The sequence below is a fragment of the Pseudopodoces humilis genome, chromosome 29, assembly GCF_049639895.1.
Source record: "Pseudopodoces humilis isolate 2021_Gansu_Grassland_sample_001 chromosome 29, ASM4963989v1, whole genome shotgun sequence".
In the NCBI taxonomy this organism is placed as follows: domain Eukaryota; kingdom Metazoa; phylum Chordata; class Aves; order Passeriformes; family Paridae; genus Pseudopodoces; species Pseudopodoces humilis.
In genome coordinates, this window is record NC_142228.1 from 1,374,122 (window position 1) to 1,396,913 (window position 22,792).

Consider the following 22,792-nt stretch of genomic DNA (forward strand, 5'->3'; position numbering starts at 1 on the left):
GGCTGCGGGGGGGGGGATGGAGCGGGGTGGCTCGGGGGGGGCCCCCCGGCCCTGCGAGGGGAGCGTTTGTGCTGTGAAGAGGCTGCGGGGCTGTGGGGTTTTTGGTTTTGTACTGGAATAAACGCCGCGTGTTTTCCACGCTCCGGCTTTCCGGCTCCATCCCTGCTGAAGGACGCGGGGGTCCCGCTCCCTGAGCCCAAATTTTCCCCTCCAAATGGCTCAAGGGTTTGGCACCTCGACCCAGAATTATCCCTATCAAGGGACTCGGGCACCTCGACCCCAAATCAGCCCTGCCCAGGGGCTCAGGGGTCTGGAATCCCGACCCCAAATCAGCCCTGCCCAGGGGCTCAGGGGTCTGGAATCCCGACCCCAAATCAGCCCTGCCCAGGGGCTCAGGGGTCTGGAATCCCGACCCCAAATTATCCCCTCCAAGGGTCTCAGGGGTCTGGAATCCTGATCCCAAATCAGCCCTGCCAAGGGATCTGAGGGTCCGGCATTCTGACCCCAAATCATTTATTCCAAGGGTCTCAAGGGTTCGACATCCCGACCCCAAAGCAGGGGGCTCAGGGGTGCAGCCCCGCGCCCCCCACCCCGGCCTCTCCAAGGCTTCTCAGGACGGCGACACCGGAGGCTGCTGGGTGTGGGGGTGACACGGCTGGGGACCAGCCCAGCGCCCCACGAGGGTCCCACCCTGCTCCCCTCGGGCCGGGCGGGCGCGCGGGGTCCTCCCGCGGGCAGGGCGCTGGCCGGCAGCTCCGTCCGCATACCGCGGGCCGGGCGGGGAGCTGCGCACGGGGGTGCGGGGGTGCCCGCGGGGGGCTCTGACCCACGGGGGGCTCTGACCCACGGGACCCCCCCCAGCACACACCCGGGTCCCCCGTCCCTGCCCCACGGGAGGAAAATTTGGATTCCTGTCCCTGAGCTCTTTTGGGAACGCCCCCGACCCACGCGGGTGCCGCTGTCGGTGCCGCTGTCGGTGTCGGTGCCGGTGTCGGTGTCGGTGCCGGTGTCGGTGCCGGTACCAGTGTCGGTGCCGGTGTCGGTGCCGCTGTCGCTGTCGGTGCCGGTGCCGGTGCCGGTACCAGTGTCGCTGTCGGTGCCGGTGCCGGTGCCGGTACCAGTGTCGCTGTCGGTGCCGGTCCCCGCCGCTGCCGCCGTGCGGCCTCCGGCCACCGGGCGCCGCCGTCGCACGTCCGGGGCTGGACAGGGCGGGCCGGGGCGGGCCCGGGCAGCGGCGGCGGTGCGGGAGCAGCGGCAGGTCCGTGGGGACGGGAGGGCCCGCGGGGTCCCGGTTACCGGCGCTGGGAGGGAGCGGGTCCGCTCCGCGGTCGGTGCTGGGGGGTCCCGGTTACCGGGGCTGCGCGGGGGGCGGCTCCGTTCGGTGCGGAGCTGCGGGGTCCCGGGGTGGGGGGTACCCCCAGCTCACCCCGCCGTGCGGTCCCAGATGTCCCCCAAGTTCCAGCGACCGCGTCACCCCACAGCCCCTCCGTGTCCAGCCCCAGAGTGACCCTGGGGACACACCCAGGACGGGGACAGGGGGTGGACATTCTCCTGGGTGCCCACCCCGCCATGGGGTCCCTGATGCCCCCCCAGCTCCAGACACCTCTTCACGTCTCCAGACCCCCCCATCCCGCCCCAAAGGGGCTCTGGGGACACCCCCAGGGCAGGGACAGGGGGTTGACATCGCCCTCGGTGCCCGCCCTGACCCAGTTTAGGATGGCCGGGCAGGCTCCCGTGCCCTCGTCCTGCGACTGTTTTGTGGCCCTGCCACCGCACACGGCGTCCCCCGCCGTCATCTTCGGCAAGAACGCCGATCGTCCCCGAGACGAGGTCCAGGAGATCGTCTATGTCCCCGCTGCCACCCACCGTCCTGGGGACAAAGTCCAGGTGAGACCGCGCTGCGGCCAGAGCGGCTGTAGGGGTCAGTGCGTCAGGTCACCCCGGTGTGTGTCCCCAACCCTGGGCTGGGGTGGCTGCAGGGACAGGGCAGTGTGTGACAGGTGTCACCTCTGTGTCCCCCATCAGTGCACCCCCAGTGTGACAGGGTGGTTGCAGGGACAGAGCACTGAGCGTGCCAGGTGTCCCCACGGTGTCCCCACAGTGTCCCTGCTGTGTCCCCACCATGTCCCCACCGTGTCCCCACCGTGTCCCCACCGTGTCTCTGCCATGTCCCCGCCGTGTCCCCATGGTGTCCCCACCGTGTCCCTGCCATGTCCCCACGACGTCCCCACAATGTCCCCACGGTGTCCCCACGGTGTCCCCCGTGTCCAGTGCACGTACCTGGAGATCGAGCAGGCGGAGCGCACTCACGCCGTGGTGCTGAGCCGCCCCGCCTGGCTCTGGGGTGCCGAGATGGGCGCCAACGACTGCGGCGTCTGCGTGGGCAACGAGGGCGTGTGGACCCGCGAGCCCCTGGGCGAGGGCGAGGCGCTGCTGGGCATGGACCTGGTGAGGTGAGGATGGCGAGGAGGATGAGGAGGGTGAAGATGGCGAGGATGGTGAGGATGGTGATGATGCTGAGGATGCTGAGGATGATGAGGATGGTGAGGATGGTGAGGATAACGAGGATGATGAGGATGGTGAGGATGGTGAGAATGGTGAGGATGGTGATGATGCTGAGGATGGTGAGGATGATGAGGATGGTGAGGATGGTGAGGATGGTGAGGATGGTGAGGATGGTGAGGATGATGAGGACGGATGGTGAGGATGGTGAGGATGGTGAGGATGATGAGGATGGTGAGGATGCTGAGGATGCTGAGGATGCTGAGGATGAGGATGGATGGTGAGAATGGTGAGGATGGTGAGGATGGTGAGGATGGTGAGGATGATGAGGATGGTGAGGATGATGAGGATGCTGAGGATGCTGAGGATGATGAGGATGATGAGGATGGTGAGGATGGTGAGGATGCTGAGGATGATGAGGATGGTGAGGATGGTGAGGATGCTGAGGATGCTGAGGATGAGGATGGACGGTGAGGAGGGTGAGGACAGCTGTCCCCGCTGTCCCAGCCCCTGGCGCTGTCTGACGGGCGCTGCCGGCGCAGGCTGGCTTTGGAGCGGGGCGGCTCTGCCCGGGAGGCGCTGGAGGTGATCACGGCTCTGCTGGAGCGCTACGGCCAAGGCGGGAGCTGCAAGGAGGAGCCGGTGCCCTTCGTGTACCACAACACCTTCCTGCTGGCCGACCGCACCGAGGCCTGGGTCCTGGAGACGGCCGGGCGCTACTGGGCGGCCCAGCGGATCCGCGGTGAGCGGGGACCGGGCGCGCTGGGAGCACGGGGTGACCCCGAGTGACCCCGAGTGACCCCGGGTGACCCCGAGTGACCCCGAGTGACCCCGGGTGACCCCGGGTGACCCCGAGTGACCCCTCGGCCCCGGCTGGCACAGAGGGCAGCCGCAACATCTCCAACCAGCTGAGCATCGGCAGCGACATCACGGCGGAGCACGCGGGGCTGCGGGAGCGGGCGCGGAGCCAGGGCTGGTGGAGCGGGGATGGAGAGTTCAGCTTCGCGCGGGTGTTCTCCCTGGAGAAGCAGCCCCCGCGCATGGAGGCTGCCAAGGCGCGCTTCCAGGCCGGGAAGGAGCTGCTGCAGCAGCACGCAGGTGGGGACAGGGGTGGGACAGGGATGGGACAGGGATGGGACAGGGGTGGGACAGGGATGGGACAGGGATGGGGACAGGAATCGGGATGGGAACAGGATGGGGACAGGGGTGGGGATGGGGACAGGGATGGGACAGGAACGGGGACAAGAATGAGGATGAGGACAGGGATGGGAACAGGACAGGAACAGGAAGGGGGACAGGGACAGGGACAGGGACAGGGACAGGGACAGGGACAGGGACAGGGGTGGGGACAGGACAGGGGTGGGGACACCCATCCACAGCTCCCCAAGGGCTGCTTCCACACTGGCAAGGAGCTCTTGTGGAAGCACTGAAGTGGAGACAGGGATGGGGACTGAGATAGGGACAGGGGTGGTGACAGGAATGGGGACAGGGGTGGGACAGGGATGGGGACAGGGATGGGGACAGGGACGGGAACACCCATCCACAGCTCCCCAAAGGCTGTTTCTGTGCTGGCACATCCCCAGTTCCCGGTCACAGGGCCCGGGGTGGGGACGGCCGCCCACACCTCACTGCCCATGGCCGAGCTGGCACACCGAGGTGGCTCTGCCTGTCCCTGCAGGTCACATCACGGCGGAGACGCTGATGTCCATCCTGCGGGACAAGGCCAGCGGGATCTGCGTGGACGCCGAGGGGTTCCGCACGGCCGGCAGCATGGTGTCCGTGCTGCCCCGCGACCCCGCCCTGCCCTGCGTCCACTTCTTCACCGCCACCCCTGACCCCTCCAGGTGGGGCCGAGGTGGGGACAGGGATGTGGCATTCCCGGGAATTCTGCTCTCTCACCCCAGCTTCTCCTCCAGGTCTGTCTTCAAGCCCTTCGTGTTCGTGGCCGGCATCAAGCCGGTGCCGCAGGTGAGATCCCCGACCTTCCTGCAGGATCCCGCCAAGCAGATCCCCAGATTCCGGAGCTCCGTGGATCGGCGGCACGAGCTGTACCGCCGGCACCAGGCAGCGCTGGAGCTCATGGAGCAGGACCCGGTACCGCAGAGCCCAGAGACCCCAGAGATCCCACAGGGCCCAGAGACCCCACAGACCCCACAGAGCCCACAGAGGCCACAGACCCCACAGACCCCACAGAGCCCACAGAGCCCAGAGACCCCACAGACCCCACAGAGCCCAGAGACCCCACAGACCCCACAGAGCCCACAGAGCCCAGAGACCCCACAGACCCCACAGAGCCCAGAGACCCCACAGACCCCACAGAGCCCACAGACCCCACAGACCCCACAGACCCCACAGACCCCACAGACCCCACAGACCCCACAGACCCCACAGACCCCACAGAGCCCAGAGACCCCACAGAGCCCAGAGACCCCACAGACCCCACAGAGCCCAGAGACCCCACAGACCCCGCAGACCCTTCCCCACCCTGCAATGGGATCAAACTCCCTGAGCTCTCTGATCCCACCCTGCTCCCCCCAGGAGCGGGGCCAGCGGCTCCTGCAGACGCTGCGGGGGCTGGAGCAGCAGGGCCTGGAGGGGATGAGGGAGCTGCTGGAGGGCACCGTGCCCCCCTGCCCGGAGGAGCTGGCTGACCTCTTCTTCGACTGCGTGGAGGCCGAGATGAAGTTTTACACCTAAACCCCACACAGGTGGGTGGGCTCGGCTTCCCCCACGGCATTTTTCACGGGTAGGGAATCACAAAACATTCCCAGAGTCCCAAAACATTCCCGGAGTCCCACCCTGACCCTTCCTGGCTCCCTCCATGGGTCCCAGCCCCCAGTTTACCCTGGAGGGGTGGCCACGGCCTGGAATGAGGTGCAGGGGGAAGGACAGGGATATGGGATGGGATTGGGAGCCCTGCCCACAGCCCCTTGTGCGCTTTCCCCCATTTCCAGCCCCTCAGGATGGCTGTAGGGTGACATCCAGCTGGATTGGGGTGGGAATAACGACTTTATTCCTTGCTGCTGCTGCAGGATATTTGGGATAACTGCCCATTCCCCGCTCCTTTGGCACAAGGCTCCTTCTCCAGAGCCTTGCCTGGGGGCTGGATGGCGCCAGGAGCTCGCTGGGACACCCTGGATGCTGGCAGAGGTGACAGCTGTGCCCCTTGGGGACAGAGCTGGCCCTGCCCCGGGTCCAGCAGCAGAGCCCGGAGCTCCCGCAGCTCCTCCAGCCGGGCCCGGTGCTCCTCCAGGCTCTTCCTCCGCCTCCACCGCGCCCGCCCGGCCAGCTCCCGGTGCACATCCAGCAGGAAATCTGCCAGGACGGGAATCCCAGGAGATGTGGCACTGCCAGACCAAGAGTGCCGCGCGTCCTGTCCCCGTCCGGGCACCTTTGTCCACGGTGAAGGGAATCCTCAGCTCAGGGAACAGCTCCTCATCCTCCTCTTCCTCCTCCTCCTCCTCGCTGCTGCTGCTGCAGGAGCCTCCTCCTGCCTCTTTCCGAGCTGTGTCTCCATGGATTGGCTGGGAATCCAGCTGCAGGAGGTGGGGCAGGGCTGCCACCACCAGATCCCTGCGGGAAAAACGAAGGAAAAGCCAAATTCTCTGCAGCCGTGGGATTGGGAGTGGGTGTTCCATCCTCCCTCAGCCCACCGGAGCCTGGCCTGGGGTTTGGGGAGCAGGGATTCAGATCCCCGGGATTTGGAGAGTGGGGATTCACATCCCTGGGGTTTGGGGAACAGGAATTCACATCCCTGGGGTTTGGGGAGCAGGGATTCACATCTATGGGGTTTGGAGAACAGGAATTCACATCTCTGGGGTTTGGGGAGCAGGGATTCAGATTCACATCCCTGGGGTTTGGAGAGCAGGGATTCACATTCCCAGGATTTGGAGAGCAGGGATTCACATCCCTGGGGTTTGGGGAGCAGGGATTCACATCCCTGGGGTTTGGGGAGCAGGGATTCACATTCCCAGGATTTGGAGAGCAGGGATTCACATCCCTGGGGTTTGGGGAGCAGGGATTCACATCCCTGGGGTTTGGGGAGCAGGGATTCACATCCCTGGGCTTTGGTGGGACAGGTATTGGTATTCCATGGAATGGTTTGGGTGGGAAGGGAACCTTAAATCCCATCCAGTTCCATCCAGGGATGCATCCCACTACCCCAGCGTGCTCCCAGATTCTCCTGGCACACTTCCAGGGATCCAGGGGAAGCCACAGCTTCTCTGGGAATTCCATCCCATCCCCTCCCCACCCTCCCAGCCAGGAATTCCCTCCCAATAGGGGAATCCACATCCCCTTGTCCTGTCACTCCATCCCTTGTCCAGAGTCCCTTTCCCAGCTCTCTTGGAGGTACTGAAAGGCCACAATTAGGCCACCCCGAGGCTTCTCCCGGTTTTTTGGGGGGTTGTTCTCCCCCTCCTGCCCCACCTGTATCCGTCCTGCCGGCTGCACTCGTTCCCGGTCAGGTCGAGGATCCGGAGGCTGCGGGGCAGCTCCTCTGCCGGGATAAAGGGAATGACAGAGCTGGGAGCTGAGCCCCTCCAGCCCAAATTCCTGCTCCCCCCAAACCCCCCCAAACAGCGCTTCCCCTCCCTCCCCAGGCAACTCCCAAAGCAGCGTTTCACCCCCACGCCCGGGGAAACTGAGGCAGGGAGGGTGGGAATGGGAATTCCAGCAATCCTGGATCCGTCCCTGCTCCCCACCTGCGTCCAGAGCCCGGATCTGGTTGTGGGACAGGTCCAGGGCGCTCAGGTGGGGCAGGGCCTGCAGGTTTTCCACCCTCTGGATGCGGTTCCCAGCCAGGCAGAGGAACCTGGAGGGCACAGGGAGGGTGAGGGGGGGGAGATGTCACAGCCCCACTTGGCCCCAAGGGCTGGAATTTGATCCCACATTTTTCCCAGAGAACCCATGGAAATCTTTGGGAGCAGGAGCTGCTGTACCTCAGGCTGGGAAAAGACTCCAAGTTCTCGATCTTCTCAATTTGGTTCTGGGAAATAAAACAGCAAAACCCCAATGTGTTTTTTGTTTGGGTTTTTTTTCTTGCCTGCTGCGTGAAAAATCGCATTTTGGGAACGCTCTGGGATTGCTCCAACCAATGCTGGAGGCAACACGACGTCCCACAGGAGGTTCTGGACAGGGAATGGGGTGGGGGGACATGGAGAGATCCCAAAATTCAGGACCCTGAGCACCCTCAGGTTGGGTTTGGAAACACCGGAATTCCAGTGGGGTCGGCATTGTCTGGGAGGGAACGGGGTGAGACCTCCAGGGTGGGTCTGGGAGGGGGAGAAAATCCTCCTGGACGGAGGAAAACCGTTCCCTTCTGGGTTTTGGGGAGGGAAAACCGGAGCAGAACCGGGGGTGTGACACCTGCTGCAGGTAGAGGCTGTGGATCTCTGCCATCCTCCGGAGTTTCCCGATGCAGGAGATGTTCTCCCGGTCCAAGCGGAGGGTGGAGGTGGGCAGCGGCCCCGTGGGGCTGAAGGAACACACAGTGGGGGGTGTTTTGGGGTGTCCTGAACCCCCCTCCCTGCCAGCCCAGGCTGTGTGGGATCCTCACCAGGTGCGGGTGGTGACGAGGCTGTCGCTCAGGGTCACTCCTGGCCGTGTCCCCTCGGGGGCTGTGGGGATTGCGGGTGAGGGTCCAGGCCAGGGGTGCAGCCCCCCTGTCCCCTCCCAATGTCTCACTCACCCCCACACGGGCTGTCCCCTTGCTCAGCCATGGCCGGGGTGGCCTGGGGGGGGTCCTTGTCCCCTCCTCGGGTGGGGGTCTGAGGGAAAAGAGGGTGAAAAAGCTGCGGATTGGGGGTGTCAGGATTGCAGGGATGGGGGGCAGTGCTGGGACCCCCGCCCCATAATCCAGGGGGATTGTGGCGCTGGAATTGAGGGGAGCAGTGGGAGCGGGAGCGCCGGTGTGGGGATCCCAGAGACCCCCGGGATGGGGAGGGGGGGCACTGGGACCAGGCCTCACTGGATGGGGGAGCCCTTAGAGACCCCTGAGATCGAGCCACGGCAGCTCACCGGGCCGGTACCATGGGTTTGGGGCACAGAGAGCCCCGGAAAGGCCAGGGGGGCTCACCGGGAGCGGTTCCCCGGTTTTGGGGCTCAGTTCCCTCACTTCGGGGGGCTCGGAGGAGCCCAGGCCGCGCCGTTGCTATGGAGACGGGGCGCACCGGAAGTGGCGGGTCCTCCACCTTCCCACAAACCCTTGCGCCAAGATGGCGGCGCTGGGAGGCGGCGGGACGCGATGGCGGCGGGGTGAGAGACCGGGAACGGGAACGGGACAGGAACGGGAACAGGAACGGGACTGGGACGGGAACGGGACTGGGACGGGAACGGGAGAGGGAATGGGAAAGGGGCCTGGAATGGGAACAGGAATGGGAACGGGAGAAGGACAGAGACTGGGATTTGTAACGGGAACGGGGCCTGGAATGGGAACGGGAGACGGACTGAAACAGGAACCGGGATTTGGAACGGGAATGGGAACGGGGCTGGGACAGGAATGGGAACGGGAGAGGGACAGGGACGGAGACAGAGGGCCTGGAATGGGAACAGGAACGGGAACGGGAGAAGGACAGAGACTGGGATCTGGAACGGGAACGGGGCTGGGACGGGAATGGGAACGGGACTGAAACAGGAACCGGGATTTGGAACCGGATTGGGGCTGGGACAGGAATGGGAACGGGAATGGGAACGGGAACGGGACCGGGCCAGGGAACGGGCACAGACCGGGAACGGGAGCGGGTTTGGGGCAGGAACCGGGGCGAGGACTGGGAGCGGGCCCGAGGCAGGGCCGGAGCCGGGAGTCCCGCAGCGCTGGGGAGCGCCCGGTGCCGGTGCCGGTTCTGGTGCCGGTGTCGGTGCCGGTTCCGGTGCCGGTCCCGGTGCCGGTTCTGAGCGCTGCCCCGCAGCCTGGCTGCCCGCCCTGCAGCTGCTGCGGCGCGGCTCCAAGGCGGTGACGCGGCACTGGAAGGCGATGCACCTGCAGCGGCAGAAGCTGCTGGCCCTGACCGAGTTCCTGCCCCCGCGGCCGGCCGTGCCCCCGCGCTGCCTGCCCCGCCACGGCACCGGGCAACAGCGGCAGGTGAGGCACGGCACCGGCACCGGCACCGGGAGGGGGTTCCTGCGGGCCTGGGCACGGCGGGGGGACAGAGCCCGGCCCGGCCTGCACAGGGTGTGGAGTGCTGTGGGTTGGGAGGTGGGGCTGGGAGCAAGGGGAGTCCACATCTGTGGAGTCTTGAGATCTGTGGGAGCACCTTGGGGTCCATGGGAACACCTGGAGATCCATGGGAACACCTGGAGATCCATGGGAACACCTCGGGATCCATGGGAACACCTGGAGATCCATGGGATCACCTCGGGATCCATGGGAACACCTCGAGGTCCATGGGAACACCTCGAGATCCATGGGAACACCTCGAGGTCCATGGGAACACCTCGAGATCCATGGGATCACCTCGGGATCCATGGGAACACCTCGAGGTCCATGGGAACACCTCGGGATCCATGGGAACACCTCGAGGTCCATGGGAACACCTCGGGATCCATGGGAACACCTCGAGATCCATGGGATCACCTCGGGATCCATGGGAACACCTCGAGGTCCATGGGAACACCTGGAGATCCATGGGAACACCTCGAGATCCATGGGATCACCTCGGGATCCATGGGAACACCTCGAGGTCCATGGGAACACCTCGGGATCCATGGGAACACCTGGAGATCCGTGGGATCACCTTGAGATCCATGGGAACACCTCGAGGTCCATGGGATCACCTCGGGATCCATGGGATCACCTCGGGATCCATGGGAACACCTGGAGATCTGTGGGATCACCTTGAGATCCATGGGAACACCTCGAGGTCCATGGGAACACCTGGAGATCCATGGGAACACCTGGAGATCCATGGGAACACCTGGAGATCCATGGGAACACCTCGAGGTCCATGGGAACACCTGGAGATCCATGGGAACACCTGGAGATCCATGGGAACACCTCGAGGTCCATGGGAACACCTGGAGATCCATGGGAACACCTCAGAACCCTTGGGATCATCTCCCCCCAGCACCTTCAGCTGTGGGATCACAGCGGGGTCCCACGCCATCCCCCTTCCCCACATCCCCCATTCCCTGTCCCAGGAGGTTCCCAGTCCCCCATTCCAGCCCCAGGAGGACGGCTACGCGCGGGTCCTGCGGCTGTCGGGTTCCCCCAATCCCAGATCCCCCATTCCCACACCCATTCCCTGTTCCAGGACGGCTACACATGGGTTCTGTGGCTGTAGGATTCCCAAGTCCCCCATTCCCCAATCCCAAATCCCCCATTCCAGCCCCAGGAGGTTCCCAAATCCCCCATTTCCCATCCCCACACCCATTCCAGCCCCAGGAGGTTCCCAAATCCCCCATTCCCACACCCATTCCCACCCCAGGAGGTTCCCAATCCCCCATTTCCCATTCCCACACCCATTCCCAGTCCCAGGAGGTTCCCAAATCCCCCATTTCCCATTCCCACACCCATTCCAGCCCCAGGATGTTCCCAAATCCCCCATTCCCTGTTCCCACACCCATTCCCAGCCCCAGGGTGTTCCCAAATCCCCCATTTCCCATCCCCACACCCATTCCAGCCCCAGGAGGACGGCTACGCGCGGGTCCTGCGGCTGTAGGATTCCCCATTCCCTGTTCCCACACCCATCCCAGCCCCAGGATGTTCCCAAATCCCCCATTCCCACACCCATTCCCTGTTCCAGGATGTTCCCAAGTCCCCCATTTCCCATTCCCACACCCATTCCAGCCCCAGGATGTTCCCAAATCCCCCATTCCCTGTTCCCACACCCATTCCCACCCCAGGATGTTCCCAAATCCCCCATTCCCACACCCATTCCCACCCCAGGATGTTCCCAAATCCCCCATTTCCCATTCCCACACCCATCCCAGCCCCAGGATGTTCCCAAATCCCCCATTCCCACACCCATCCCAGCCCCAGGATGTTCCCAAATCCCCCATTTCCCATTCCCACACCCATTCCCTGTTCCAGGATGTTCCCAAATCCCCCATTTCCCATTCCCACACCCATTCCAGCCCCAGGAGGACGGCTACGCGCGGGTGCTGCGGCGCCAGGCCGAGGAGGCTCTCCGTGGCAGCCGCATGGTGGCCGTGTGCCAGTTCAACTCGCTGCCGGACGAGGACGTGGCCACGCTGCGGCACTTCCTGCGCAAGCACAACATCCACGTCAAGTTCGTCCTCAACGAGGTGAGCTCCGCTCCCCGCGGGGGGCTCGGGGGGATCCCGCTGTTCCCGAGCCCGATCCCGAGGCGTTTCCCAGGTTATCCGGCCGGTGCTGGCGCAGTCCGAGCTGAGGAGCCTGCTGCCGCTGTTCGTGTGCCGCAACGTGCTGCTGGTGAGCCCCGAGGCGCGCGCCAGGGAGATGCTGCGGGTGCTGAAGGGAGTTCCACAGGTCGTGCTGCTGGGTGAGAGCCTGCCCCGGGCTGGGAGCGCGGAGCCGGGCTGGTCCGGGCTGGGAATGGGGGTTTGGGCTGGGAATGGGGGTTTGGGGTGGGAATGGGGGCTTGGAATGGGAGTTTAGGGTGGGAATGGGGGCTGGGAATGGGGGTTTTGGGTGGAGAATGGGGGTTTGGGGGTGGGAATGGGGGTTTGGGAATGGGGGTTTGGGGTGGGAATGGGGGTTTGGGGTGGGAATGGGGGTTTGGGGGTGGGAATGGGGGTTTGGGAATGGGGGTTTGGGGTGGGAATGGGGGTTTGGGGTGGGAATGGGGGTTTGGGGTGGGAATGGGGGCTGGGAATGGGGGTTTGGGGTGGGAATGGGGGCTTGGAATGGGGGTTTGGGAATGGGGGTTTGGGGTGGGAATGGGGGCTGGGAATGGGGGTTTGGGGCTGGGAATGGGGGTTTGGGAATGGGAATGGGGGTTTGGGAATGGGAATGGGGGCTCAGGGGTGGGAATGGGAGCCATGGGTGGGACTGGGGGCCCAGCACTTGGGAAGCTCATCCAGGACTTGGAACGAGGATCCAGGGCTGGGAATGAGGGCCCAGGACTGGGAATGACTCCCCCTGAGGGAGCTGTGTCCATGCAGAGGAGGGGTGGGCAGCCTGCGGGGCCGAGCAGTCCCTTCCCAAAGGTCTGGAATATTCCATGCCCATCCCGAGCTGCCGTTTTCCAGGCGCCTGCATCGACGGCACCATCCTGAGCCGGCAGGGAGTGGAGAACTTCGCCCGGCTGCCGTCCCTGGAGGTGTCCCAGGGGCAGACGGTGGCAGCCCTGTCCCTGCTGTCCTCCCAAACCTCCTCCCTGCTCCAGCGGGGTCCCGCTCACCTCACGGCGCTCCTGGACGAGCACATCCGACGGCTGCGGGACACGGGGGGAGCCGCGGAGCCTCCCCCGGGCCGGAGCTCTGGGAATCACTGACGCTGGAAATGGAGAACCAATTCCTTCCCTGGCCGTGGGAGCCCCCAGGATAAGGGATTGGAGGATGATGGACGCAATTCCCATGGAATCGGCTCCAGAATGGGCGGTCGGGGACTGGAGGTTTGGCACTGAGGCCCCGCCAGTCCCTTGTGCTCCCTTGGGAAGATCCCAGCGGCGTTCCAGCTGTGAGCAGGGATCTCTGGGATCAGCCAGCGGAGGAGGAGCGCGGGATGGACCCTCCCAGGGGGATTTTGGGCACTCCCAGCCCCGTGCCTTGGGAATGGGGGTGTGCTGTAACACTGATCCCAGCCTGGGATCGCTGTCGTGTCCATTAAAGTGTCTGGAAATGCTGAGGCCTTGTCTGGAATTTTGGGGAGTGGGTGGGGTGGGGTGGGGTGGGGGGACGTTCCTGCCCCCCGAGGGTGGAGAGAGAGGCCAGGGCTGCTCCGGGGGTCTGAGGGAGCAGAGCTGGGGGTGGGAGAGGGAAATCCCAGGAAATGCTAGCGTGGGTGATCCCTCACGCCCCCGTGGGTCACTGACTGCTGGGACTCCTGTGGCTGGAAACACCCCTGGGGTGATAATTCCCGAGACTTCCCGAGACTTCCATGGGGTGGTAATTCCCGGGATCCCCATGGGATGATCAGCCCTGAGACACCCCCCACGGGCTGGTGATTCCCGGGATCCCGGTGGGTCAATGGTCCCGGAGACCCCCACGGGTTGGGATCCCCACCCCACCCATGGGATGATGATCCCGAGACCCCCGCGGGTTGGGATCCCCAAACCCACCCATGGGATGATGATCCTGAGACCCTCAGCCACCCTGAGACCCCCGCGGGTTGGGAACCCCACCCCACCCAGGGGATGATGATCCTGAGACCCTCAGCCACCCTGAGACCCCCGCGGGTTGGGAACCCCACCCCACCCAGGGGATGATGCTCCTGAGACCCCCAGCCATCCTGAGACCCCCGCGGCTTGGCGATTCCCGGGACTCCCCCGGTGTGTCGCTGATGCCCGAGACCCTCATGGGTCGGTGATCTTCGAGGACCCCCCCCCGGGAATGCCCAACCCCGGGACCCCCGTGCGGCGCCGCCTTCCCGGGACCCCTTTCCCCGGGGCTGCCCCGGTTCCGTGCGGGCGCCCTCGGTGTCCCGGCGGCTCCCGGCGCTGGCGGCTCCGGTCCTCCACGGAGCAGGGGGCAGAGCCGAGCGGCTCCGGACCGCCCTCCGTGTTCCGCTTCCTGCCGCCGCCGCCGGGCAGGATGCGACCGGCCCCCGCCGCCCTCCCGCCGCCCGCCCAGGTGAGCACCGGCCACGGGCACCGGGCGAAGCTCCGGCCCCGCCGCCCCCGGCCCCCGCCGCCCCGGGGGGTGACACCGCCGCGGGGACACGGGGATGGGCTTTTCCCCTCGCGGGGGATGGAGACCCCCGGGGGTACCGGCAGAGCGCGGCTCCGGTGCGAGAGCTCGGTGCCCATCCCCGGTAGCACCTGCGGGAGAGAGCCCGGAGACCCCCGGTGCCCTCCCCTCGGAGCTGCGGGGCGCGGAGCCGCCGTCGGCGGTACCGGGTTGTCTACGGCAGCGTGGTTATCTGCCGGTGCCGTGGTTACCGGCGCCGTGGCCGTCGGTACGGCGGTGCCCGCTGCCCAGGTTACCGGCACGGTGATCACCGGTACTGGGGCTTGGCCGCTGTCCCGCGGTTATCCCAGGATCCACCCTGCAGCAGCGGCCGGGACACACGGGTGCCCCTTTAGGGACAGCGCCAGAGGGGATGGCAGGGCCAGCAGAAGCTTCCCCGTGCCTCAGTTTCCCCCGGTGGAATCGTGAAGGGCAAAGGGAGCAAACGCCCTGCCGGGAGAGCGCCGGGCTTTGGAGGGGTCGTGTCCTGGCTCGGGGGTGCCGGATGGAGCAGGGGTCGGTCCCGGTCTTTGCCCCGGTGCCGCCCTCCCGGCTGTGCCACGCTTGCCCGGTGGCAGCCGGTCCCTGGGGCGGCGGGGCCGGACTCTGAACCCGGAGCGGGCGGCGCAGCCGAGATAGCGCTGGGCGGGTCAAAGGCTCCGGCTCACGCAGAAGTTTCTGGGTGCCGGCGGCGGTGCCATGCAGGGTCCCCCGGGAGCAGGGGACAGCGGGGTCCCTGCCGGCCCCCGTCCCGGTGAGGCTGCGGACGCTGTCCCGGAGCTCCCTGACCCGCCGGTCCCTCCCCGCAGCGGCTCCCGCCGTGACGGCCGAGCTCGGACCCCCGGCCCCGCAGCCCGGACGGGAGGGGGGGCTCGGACCGGTGCCCCCCGCCCCCTCTGCTCGCCGGCCATGGGCAGCCACGAGAAGGACCCGTCCTCTCCGAAAAGAGCCCTGTCCCGCTCCAACAGAACCGTGTCTTCCAAGCACAGCAGCGTCCAGCAGGTCGGAGCATTTGGATTTGGGGGGGCTCCGAAGGACCAGGGGGAGGCTTTGGGGGCTTTACCCCCAAATGTCCCTGCCTGAGGACAAGGTGGGCAGCAGCCTCTGGTTCTCGGGGACCCCCGTGCTGACCCCATCCCCGCAGGGCTCGGAGAGCTGGGAGGTGGTGGAGGAGCCCCGAGGCCGGGGCAGCCCCGGGCAGCAGCCGCAGCGGCACGAGGGGTACCTGCTCAAGAAGAGGAAATGGCCCCTCAAGGGTTGGCACAAGGTAAACGGCAGAGCCGGCGCCAGGAGCCGTCATCCCGGCTGGTCCTGGATTTGGCTGGAGGGGGGGTCGCTGGAGGGGCTGAACCCCCTCCCAAAAAAACCCCCACGCTTTCCCCTCCGTCCCCAGCGGTACTTCGTGCTGGAAAACGGGATCCTGAAATATTCCACCACGCGCCAGGACGTGAGTGTGTGCCCAGGCTGTGGCCACGCAGCCTCCCCGGGGGGCTCAGGGCTGGGGACACCCCCGTGGCCCCCCTGAGGAAGGGGGGTCCCCCCCTTGACAGGCGTCCCTGGGCTCCCCCAGGTCCTCAAGGGCAAACTGCACGGCGCCATCGATGTCCGGCAGTCCGTCATGTCCGTCAACAAGAAGGCGCAGAGGGTTGACCTGGACACGGAGGACAACATCTATCACCTCAAGGTGCCACTGTGGGGCTGGAGCTGGGACGGGACAGGGTTGGGGACATCGGGTGGTGTCCCCCACACCTCACCCCCGTCCCCCAGATCAAGTCCCCGGAGCTGTTCTCCAGCTGGGTGAGCAGCCTCTGCAGCCACCACCAGGGCGAGCGGCCGGAGCCGTGTCCCCCAGGAGGTCCCGCGGGGACAAACACGCAGGTGGGTGACAGCTCGGGGTGACAGCTCGGGGTGACAGCGCCAGGCAGAGCCCGGCCAAGCGGCTCCTGACAGCGATCGATGCCCTCCGTGCCCCGCTGCAGGGCCAGTGGACTCGGATCCTGCCCTCGGGCAGTGCCCCTGCCCTGTCCATGCTGGCCAGCTCCCGGGACAAGGTGGACGCCTGGCTGAAGGACAGCGAGGGGCTGGAGCGCTGCTCGGCCGGTGAGCGGGGCCCGAGGGGGTGGGCAGGGCCGGGGGGGTGCCCCGGACCCCCTCGCTGACCCCGGTGCCCCTGGCAGAGCTGTCGGAGTGCCAGGCCAAGCTGCAGGAGCTGACGGGAATGCTCCAACACCTGGAGGCTCTGCACCGCATCCCCTCGGCCCCGCTCATCTCCGGCAGCCAGGTGAGAGGGGACAGCCGGGCCAGGGGGTCCCGTGGCCCCCCCTTCCTGGGGAGGGTCCGGCTGCAGCCCCCTCCTCTCCCTCACAGCCCTCGGCCGCCACGGAGAGGCCAAAGAAGGGCCGGAGGACCACCAAGATCTGGTGCACGCAGAGCTTCGCCAAGGACGACACCATCGGCAGGGTGAGGGTGAGCTGGACCCCCCCCCAGCCCGAGCTCTGCCACTGCCTGGGCACGGAGCCCCCCAGGTGACCCCCGGTGTCCCCCCAGGTGGGCCGCCTGCACGGCTCTGTCCCCAACCTGTCCCGCTACCTGGAGTCGTCGCAGAGCCAGCTGCCCTTCAGCCTCCCCCCGGAGTACAGCCAGCTCCAGCGCAGCTTCTGGGTCCTGGCCCAGAAAGGTGCGACGGGGCGGGCGGGGCTGAGCCTTGGTGGGGTTCTCAGGGGGGGTTTTGGGGTGCTGACCCGAGTGCCTCCCGTGTCCCCCGGCAGTGCACGGCTCGCTCAGCAGCGTGGTGGCCGCGCTGGTGGCCGAGAGGAGCCGTCTGGAGGAGATGCGGCTGGCGCTGGACAGGCAGTGTCCGGCCCCACGCCCCGGCAGCGCCGGCACCGCCGGGGTGAGGGGCCACAGGAGACCTTGGGGTGCTGCTCTTGGGGTCTCAGCAGGGTGCTGGGTGACCCCCGTCCCTGTCAGCCCTGTCCCAGCTGGAGGGGACCGGCCGGGGCGGGGCGGGGGGCTCGGCTCAGCCTCCCCCTTCCCACAGCCCGCCCTGCGCCGCTTCCACTCCCTCTCCGTCTCTTCCGACACCACCCTGGACTCCTTCGCCTCGCTGCACCCGGATGAGGTCAGGGGGGTGGGATGGGGCGGGCTGGGGGTGCTGCGGCCCCCCCCGGGATGGGGGCTGAGCCGGTGGCTGTCCCCGCAGCCGGACACGCTGCCCGCCAAGGGCCGGGAGCAGCAGCTCTCCAACCGCAGCATCGTCTCGCTGGCCGACTCCCACACCGAGTTCTTCGATGCCTGCGAGGTTTTCCTCTCCGCCAGCTCCTCTGAGAACGAGGTGCGGGGGCTCTGCTGGGTGCGGGGGCTCTGCTGGGTGCGGGGGCTCTGCTGGCTGAGGGGTTCTGCGGACCCCCTGCCACCCCTCGCTGCTCTGGGTTCATCTCTCCCCTCTCTCTCCCCCGCCCCACCTCATTAGCCGGCCCGGGAACCGCTCCCCGTGTCCCCCCCAGCCCCGGGACCCCCCCCGCTCCCCGTGTCCCCCCCAGCCCCCCGCAGCCCCCTCCCTCCCCTCCCTCGGGGTCTCCGCACTCTCTGAGCCCGGTGGCGGGGGCCGGGAGCTGCCGGTGCCCCCCCGCCGCTGCTCCCCCACCGACACCCACCCCCCCCCTCCCCATCCCGACACCCCCCGCCCATCCCAGCATCCCGGGGCTCATCCCACCCTTTCGGGGGGGGGGGGGGGCATTCCCAGTAGCGCCCCACCCGCCGCCCCCTCTGTGGGGTCCCCCCCGTATCCCCCCCATCCCCCCGGGACCCCCGAAGCCGCCGACGGTCCCTGCGCCTCCCCAGCCCTCGGAGGACGAGTCGTGCATCAGCGAGGTGACCACCAGCGTCTGCGAGGAGGCCACCGAGCCGGGGGGGCCGGGCCGCCCCCCGACAGGTACGGGGAGGGCCCCGGCGAGGGAGAGGGCACCGGTGGAGTTTTGGAAGGGCCGTGTCCTGGTTTGGGGGTGCCGGATGGGGCCGATCCCGGTTTTTGCAGCCTCCCGGCTGTGCCACGGTTGCCCGGTGGTGGCCGGTCCGTGGGGCGGCGGCGGGCGCTGGAAGAGGGGAGCTCTGTAAATTCGGGGAACAGCGAACGGAAGGGACGGGTCTGCTCCGGGGAGGGGTTCGAGGGGAGGGATTCGAGGGTCACGGCTCCATCCCACCGCCCGCTGCCCGGCAGGAGCGGAGCGCCCGGGGGTGCCGGCGGAGCCGCCGCCGCTGGAGCCGCCGCTGGAGCTGCCGGGGCCGGACCCGCGGCGGAGGAGCCGCCTGCCCGCTCCCCCCGCGCCCTCGGGGGACGTGAGCCTGTGGGGGCTCCTGAGGAGCAGCGTGGGCAAGGACCTGTCCCGGGTGGCGCTGCCCGTGCAGCTGAACGAGCCGCTCAACACCCTGCAGAGGCTCTGCGAGGAGCTCGAGTACAGCGCGCTGCTCGACAGGGCCAGCCGCGCCCGGGACCCCCGGCAGCGCCTGGTGAGCGGGGACAGCGCGGGGACACCAAGGGGACAACGTGGGGACACCGTGGGGATAACGTGGGGACACTGCAGGGACATTGTGGGGACACTGTGGGGACACTTGGGGTGCTTTGAGGCTTGAGGGGATCTGGGGGACACGGGGAAGCTCAGGGGATGTGGGAGCGGGGGGAACTCAGAGGACACTGGAAGTTTGGGGTGCTTTAGGGAGAATTTGGGGATTTTGGGGACACGGGGGAGCCCGAGGCCATGGCAGGACAGGGAGAATTTGGGGATTTTGGGGACAGAGGGGAGCCCGAGGCCATGGTGGGACAGGGAGAATTTGGGGATTGAGTGGGCTCAGAGGTGCTGGAGGACGCCTGGACCTCCCGGGACTCACGGGAACGGGGCAGGACAGGCGTGGTGACAGCGGTGGCCGCGGTGACAGGTGTACGTGGCCGCCTTCGCCGTGTCCGCCTACGCCTCCACCTACTACCGGGCGGGCAGCAAACCCTTCAACCCCGTGCTGGGTGAGACCTACGAGTGCGTGCGGCCCGACCGCGGCTTCCGCTTCATCAGCGAGCAGGTGGGCACTGGGGGGGCCCTGGGGGGGCACCCCGGGGATGGATGGGGCGCTGGAATGTCCCTCCTTGTCCCCCTGTCCCCGCCACAGGTCTCCCACCACCCTCCCATCTCCGCCTGCCACGCCGAGTCTGAAAACTTCGTCTTCTGGCAAGGTGAGCGCCCGCCGGGGGGGCACCGGGAGGGTCCCCCCGAAGGGTGGGGGGCACTGGGGGGGTCTCACCTCCTCGTCCTCCTCCTCCTCCTGCGCCTCCAGACATGAGGTGGAAGAACAAATTCTGGGGCAAATCCCTGGAGATCGTCCCCATGGGCACCGTCAACGTCCAGCTGCCCAGGTGAGACCCCGGCCCCGCAGGTGGGACCCCTCCCATCCCCACCCCCCGCGCCCCTCGGCCCTCCGTGCCCACCCACGAGCGCGGTGGCCGCAGGACCGGGGACCACTACGAGTGGAACAAGGTGACCACGTGCATCCACAACGTGCTGAGCGGGCCGCGCTGGATCGAGCACTACGGCGAGGTGCTGATCCGCAACACCCGCGACGCCTCCTACCACTGCAAGCTCACCTTCTGCAAGGTGTGCCCGCCCCGCCCCGCCCCTTCCTGCCCAGGCTCCGCCCACACGCTGCCCTGACCCCACCCCTCTGAATTATTATACCCCTGGCCCCGCCCCCTCAGGTTAATTAGCCCAGCGCTGATTTGGTAATTAAACACTGTGTTGTTGTTCTGCCCCTTGTCTGGCCCCACCCCTCACTTATGGCTCCGCCCCTTACCAGTAGCCCCGCCCCCTCCCCAGTGGCTCTGCCCCCTTAGTGCCCCACCCTTCCCCAATTTGTCAATCGCTCCTGGCCCATCCTATTCCCAGTAGCCCCGCCCCTTTCCCAGTGACTCCACCCATCACTTCCCCGCCCCTTCCCAGTGACTCCACCCATCACTGCCCCGCCCCTTCCCAGTGACTCCACCCATCACTGCCCCACCCCTTCCCAGTGACTCCACCCATCACTGCCCCGCCCCTTCCCAGTGACTCCACCCATCACTGCCCCGCCCCTTTCCCAGTGACTCCACCCATCACTGCCCCGCCCCTTTCCCAGTGACTCCACCCATCACTGCCCCGCCCCTTTCCCAGTGACTCCACCCATCAATGCCCCGCCCCTTTCCCAGTGACTCCACCCATCACTGCCCCGCCCCTTCCCAGTGACTCCACCTTTTCTAGAAGCCCCCACCCATCACTCATTGCCCACCCTTTTCCAATAGCCACGCCCTCTCCCAATGGCCACGCCCCTTCCCAATTACCCCACCCTTTCCAGAAGCTTCCTCCTCATGGCCCCACCCTTTTCCCAGTAGCCCCCACTTTCTCAATAGCTCCACCCCTTTCCTATGGCCCCGCCCTTTCCCAAAGACTCCCCCAACGACTCCACAGTTTCCAGAAAACTCCTCCCATCACTCCTGGCCCCATCCTTCTCCCAATAGCCCCACCCTGCCTCAGTGACCCCACCCCATCATAGTCACGCCCCTCTCCCAATAGCCCCGCCCTTTCCTAGGGCCCCACCCTTCCTCAGTGACCCCACCCTGTTATAACCACGCCCTCTCCCAATAGCCCCACCCTTTCCTCAATAGCCCCACCCTGCCCCAGTGACCCCACCCTGTCATAGCCACGCCCTCTCCCAATAGCCCCACCCTTTCCCAGGACCCCGCCCTTCCTCAGTGACCCCACCCTGTCATAACCACGCCCTCTCCCACCCTTCCCCATGGCCCCGCCCTTTCCCACTGACCCCACCCCTCGCTCCCGGCCCCTCCCTCGGCTCCGGTCGCCCCCGCTCAGGTGCCGGTGGCCACAGGCCCGGTACTGGGGCGCGGGGGCCAACGAGGTTCAGGGGGCCGTGCTGAGCCGCAGCGGGACGGCCGTGGAGCGCCTGGCGGGCAAGTGGCACGAGGGGCTGCACCGCGGGCCCGCCCCGGGCCAGTGCGTCTGGAAAGCCAGTAAGGACCTGGGGAGAGCACCCCGAGAGGGTTACCCCTCCCCGGGGAGGGGTCTCTCAGCGCCCCCAAACCCCTCCCCGGTACGCAGACCCCATGCCCCGCGAGCACGAGAGGAATTACGGCTTCACCCAGTTCGCGCTGGAGCTGAACGAGCTGACCCCGGAGCTCCGCAGGGTCCTGCCCTCCACGGACACTCGCCTGCGGCCGGACCAGCGGTCAGCGGCGCCCCGGGGCTGCGGGGTGGGCTGGGATGAGGCCGGCCGGCTCCTCACGGCCACGTCCTGGTGTCCCCCCACCCCCAGGTACCTGGAGGAGGGGAACGTGCCGGCGGCCGAGGCGCAGAAGCGCCAGATCGAGCAGCTCCAGCGGGACCGGCGCCGAGTGATGGAGGAGAACAACATCACCCACCAGGCCCGCTTCTTCAGGTCCGGGGGGGCTCCCAGGGCTGGGGGAGCCGTGGATCAGCGGGATGTGGGGGCTCTCGTGGAGTGGGGAGATCTCCTGGGGGTCCTGAGGGCGCCTCTTGGCTCGGGGGGATGTGGAGACCCTTCCCAGGAGTCTTGGGAGCGCGCCGTGGCTCAGGGGGGTGGGGGGGTTTAAGGGAATGGGGAGACCCCCATGGGAGGGGGTCTTTCAAGGGGACATTCAGGGAATGGGGAAAGCCCCCCGTGGAATTCCCGAGGGGTCTCTGCGTGCTTCAGGGAGGATTTAAAGGATTGGGGAGACCCTCCGGAGACCTCATGGCTCGGAGGAGGAGTGTGGGGCATTCAGGGGGACATTTTGGGGGGGCTCTCAGGGCATGGGAGGACCCCCCTGGCAGTCCCCACCGTGCCCCCCACCCCACCGGCAGGCGTGTGACGGATGCCAGCGGCAAGGAGTCGTGGGTCACCAACAACACCTACTGGAAACTGCGCCTGGAGCCCGGCTTCGCCCACCTGGACAGCGCCGTGCTCTGGTAGCCACCCCCAAACCCGGGGGGGTGCAGAGCCCCCCCAGCTCCTCACAGCAGTGCCCTGCAGCGGGGCTGGTCCCCCCCAGAATCCCACCCCCACCCCCTCACCACCTTTCCGAGCCATTTTGCCGGTGTTTCCATAAAACTGTGATGTAAAAACGGGAGGGGGGCGCTGGCAATGCCCCCCCAGCCCCGCCCCAGGGCAGAGCCTTGGGGACAGCTGAGGCGCTCTGGGGCTGGCAGTGCCCCCCTGCCCTGGGGGCACACGATGATAAAAGGGGAGGGTTTAGGGGGTCGCAGGGTGCCCGCGGGCGGGAAGACCCCACTTCCCCCCCTACCCCCCCAAATTATGCACAGGGGCTGCGCTAATAAAGGCTGCGAAGAGTTGGGGTGTGCAGAGAGATTCCTTCCCCCCTCCCCCTCCGTCACCACCCAGCGGGGGGGTTGCTCAGGACCCCCCTCCCAAATGGGGCTGGGGGTGCACG

The 22,792-nt window shown here is 67.0% G+C and overlaps 4 protein-coding genes across 11 annotated transcripts; 3 read left to right on the forward strand and 1 right to left on the reverse strand.

Moving 5' to 3' along the window:
* Positions 1 to 1,214: 1,214 nt before the first annotated feature.
* Positions 1,215 to 5,668, forward strand: SCRN2 (secernin 2). 2 transcript variants are annotated; one of them, XM_005533798.3, is made up of 9 exons: positions 1,215 to 1,258; positions 1,711 to 1,887; positions 2,272 to 2,453; positions 3,045 to 3,244; positions 3,385 to 3,600; positions 4,181 to 4,346; positions 4,419 to 4,596; positions 5,041 to 5,210; positions 5,535 to 5,668. In XM_005533798.3, exons 2-8 carry the CDS (start codon positions 1,717 to 1,719, stop codon positions 5,197 to 5,199), a joined length of 1,272 nt encoding a protein of 423 aa, XP_005533855.2. In that variant the 5' UTR covers positions 1,215 to 1,258; positions 1,711 to 1,716; the 3' UTR covers positions 5,200 to 5,210; positions 5,535 to 5,668. The 2 variants fall into 2 exon arrangements, with proteins under 2 accessions (XP_005533855.2, XP_087924181.1); XM_088068055.1 differs by having other exon boundaries at positions 1,229 to 1,258; positions 1,716 to 1,887.
* Positions 5,493 to 10,656, reverse strand: LRRC46 (leucine rich repeat containing 46). The gene is made up of 9 exons (XM_088068059.1): positions 9,756 to 10,656; positions 8,192 to 8,270; positions 8,060 to 8,120; positions 7,870 to 7,978; positions 7,443 to 7,489; positions 7,206 to 7,315; positions 6,931 to 7,000; positions 5,894 to 6,075; positions 5,493 to 5,817 (listed from the first exon to the last, which is right to left on the reverse strand). The coding sequence occupies exons 1-9, from the start codon at positions 9,825 to 9,827 to the stop codon at positions 5,513 to 5,515; spliced, it is 1,035 nt and encodes a 344-aa protein (XP_087924185.1). The 5' UTR covers positions 9,828 to 10,656; the 3' UTR covers positions 5,493 to 5,512.
* Positions 8,456 to 13,270, forward strand: MRPL10 (mitochondrial ribosomal protein L10). 2 transcript variants are annotated; one of them, XM_088068052.1, is made up of 5 exons: positions 8,456 to 8,757; positions 9,411 to 9,583; positions 10,663 to 11,745; positions 11,819 to 11,963; positions 12,673 to 13,270. In XM_088068052.1, the coding sequence occupies exons 1-5, from the start codon at positions 8,718 to 8,720 to the stop codon at positions 12,915 to 12,917; spliced, it is 1,686 nt and encodes a 561-aa protein (XP_087924178.1). In that variant the 5' UTR covers positions 8,456 to 8,717; the 3' UTR covers positions 12,918 to 13,270. The 2 variants fall into 2 exon arrangements, with proteins under 2 accessions (XP_087924178.1, XP_087924179.1); XM_088068053.1 differs by having other exon boundaries at positions 8,666 to 8,757; positions 11,575 to 11,745.
* Positions 13,271 to 14,162: 892 nt separating this feature from the next.
* On the forward strand, positions 14,163 to 22,634 carry OSBPL7 (oxysterol binding protein like 7). Of its 6 annotated transcripts, XM_088068043.1 has the most exons (23): positions 14,163 to 14,214; positions 15,120 to 15,312; positions 15,455 to 15,577; positions 15,704 to 15,757; positions 15,881 to 15,994; positions 16,078 to 16,188; positions 16,290 to 16,410; positions 16,488 to 16,591; positions 16,678 to 16,776; positions 16,858 to 16,987; positions 17,079 to 17,203; positions 17,351 to 17,431; positions 17,513 to 17,644; positions 18,154 to 18,244; positions 18,530 to 18,819; positions 19,246 to 19,383; positions 19,471 to 19,534; positions 19,636 to 19,714; positions 19,808 to 19,952; positions 21,198 to 21,355; positions 21,444 to 21,570; positions 21,658 to 21,780; positions 22,206 to 22,634. In XM_088068043.1, the coding sequence occupies exons 2-23, from the start codon at positions 15,220 to 15,222 to the stop codon at positions 22,461 to 22,463; spliced, it is 2,760 nt and encodes a 919-aa protein (XP_087924169.1). In that variant the 5' UTR covers positions 14,163 to 14,214; positions 15,120 to 15,219; the 3' UTR covers positions 22,464 to 22,634. The 6 variants fall into 6 exon arrangements, with proteins under 6 accessions (XP_087924169.1, XP_087924165.1, XP_087924167.1 ...); XM_088068039.1 differs by lacking the exon at positions 14,163 to 14,214 and having other exon boundaries at positions 14,980 to 15,312; XM_088068041.1 differs by lacking the exon at positions 14,163 to 14,214 and having other exon boundaries at positions 14,980 to 15,312; positions 16,678 to 16,770.
* The last annotated feature ends 158 nt before the right edge of the window (positions 22,635 to 22,792 follow it).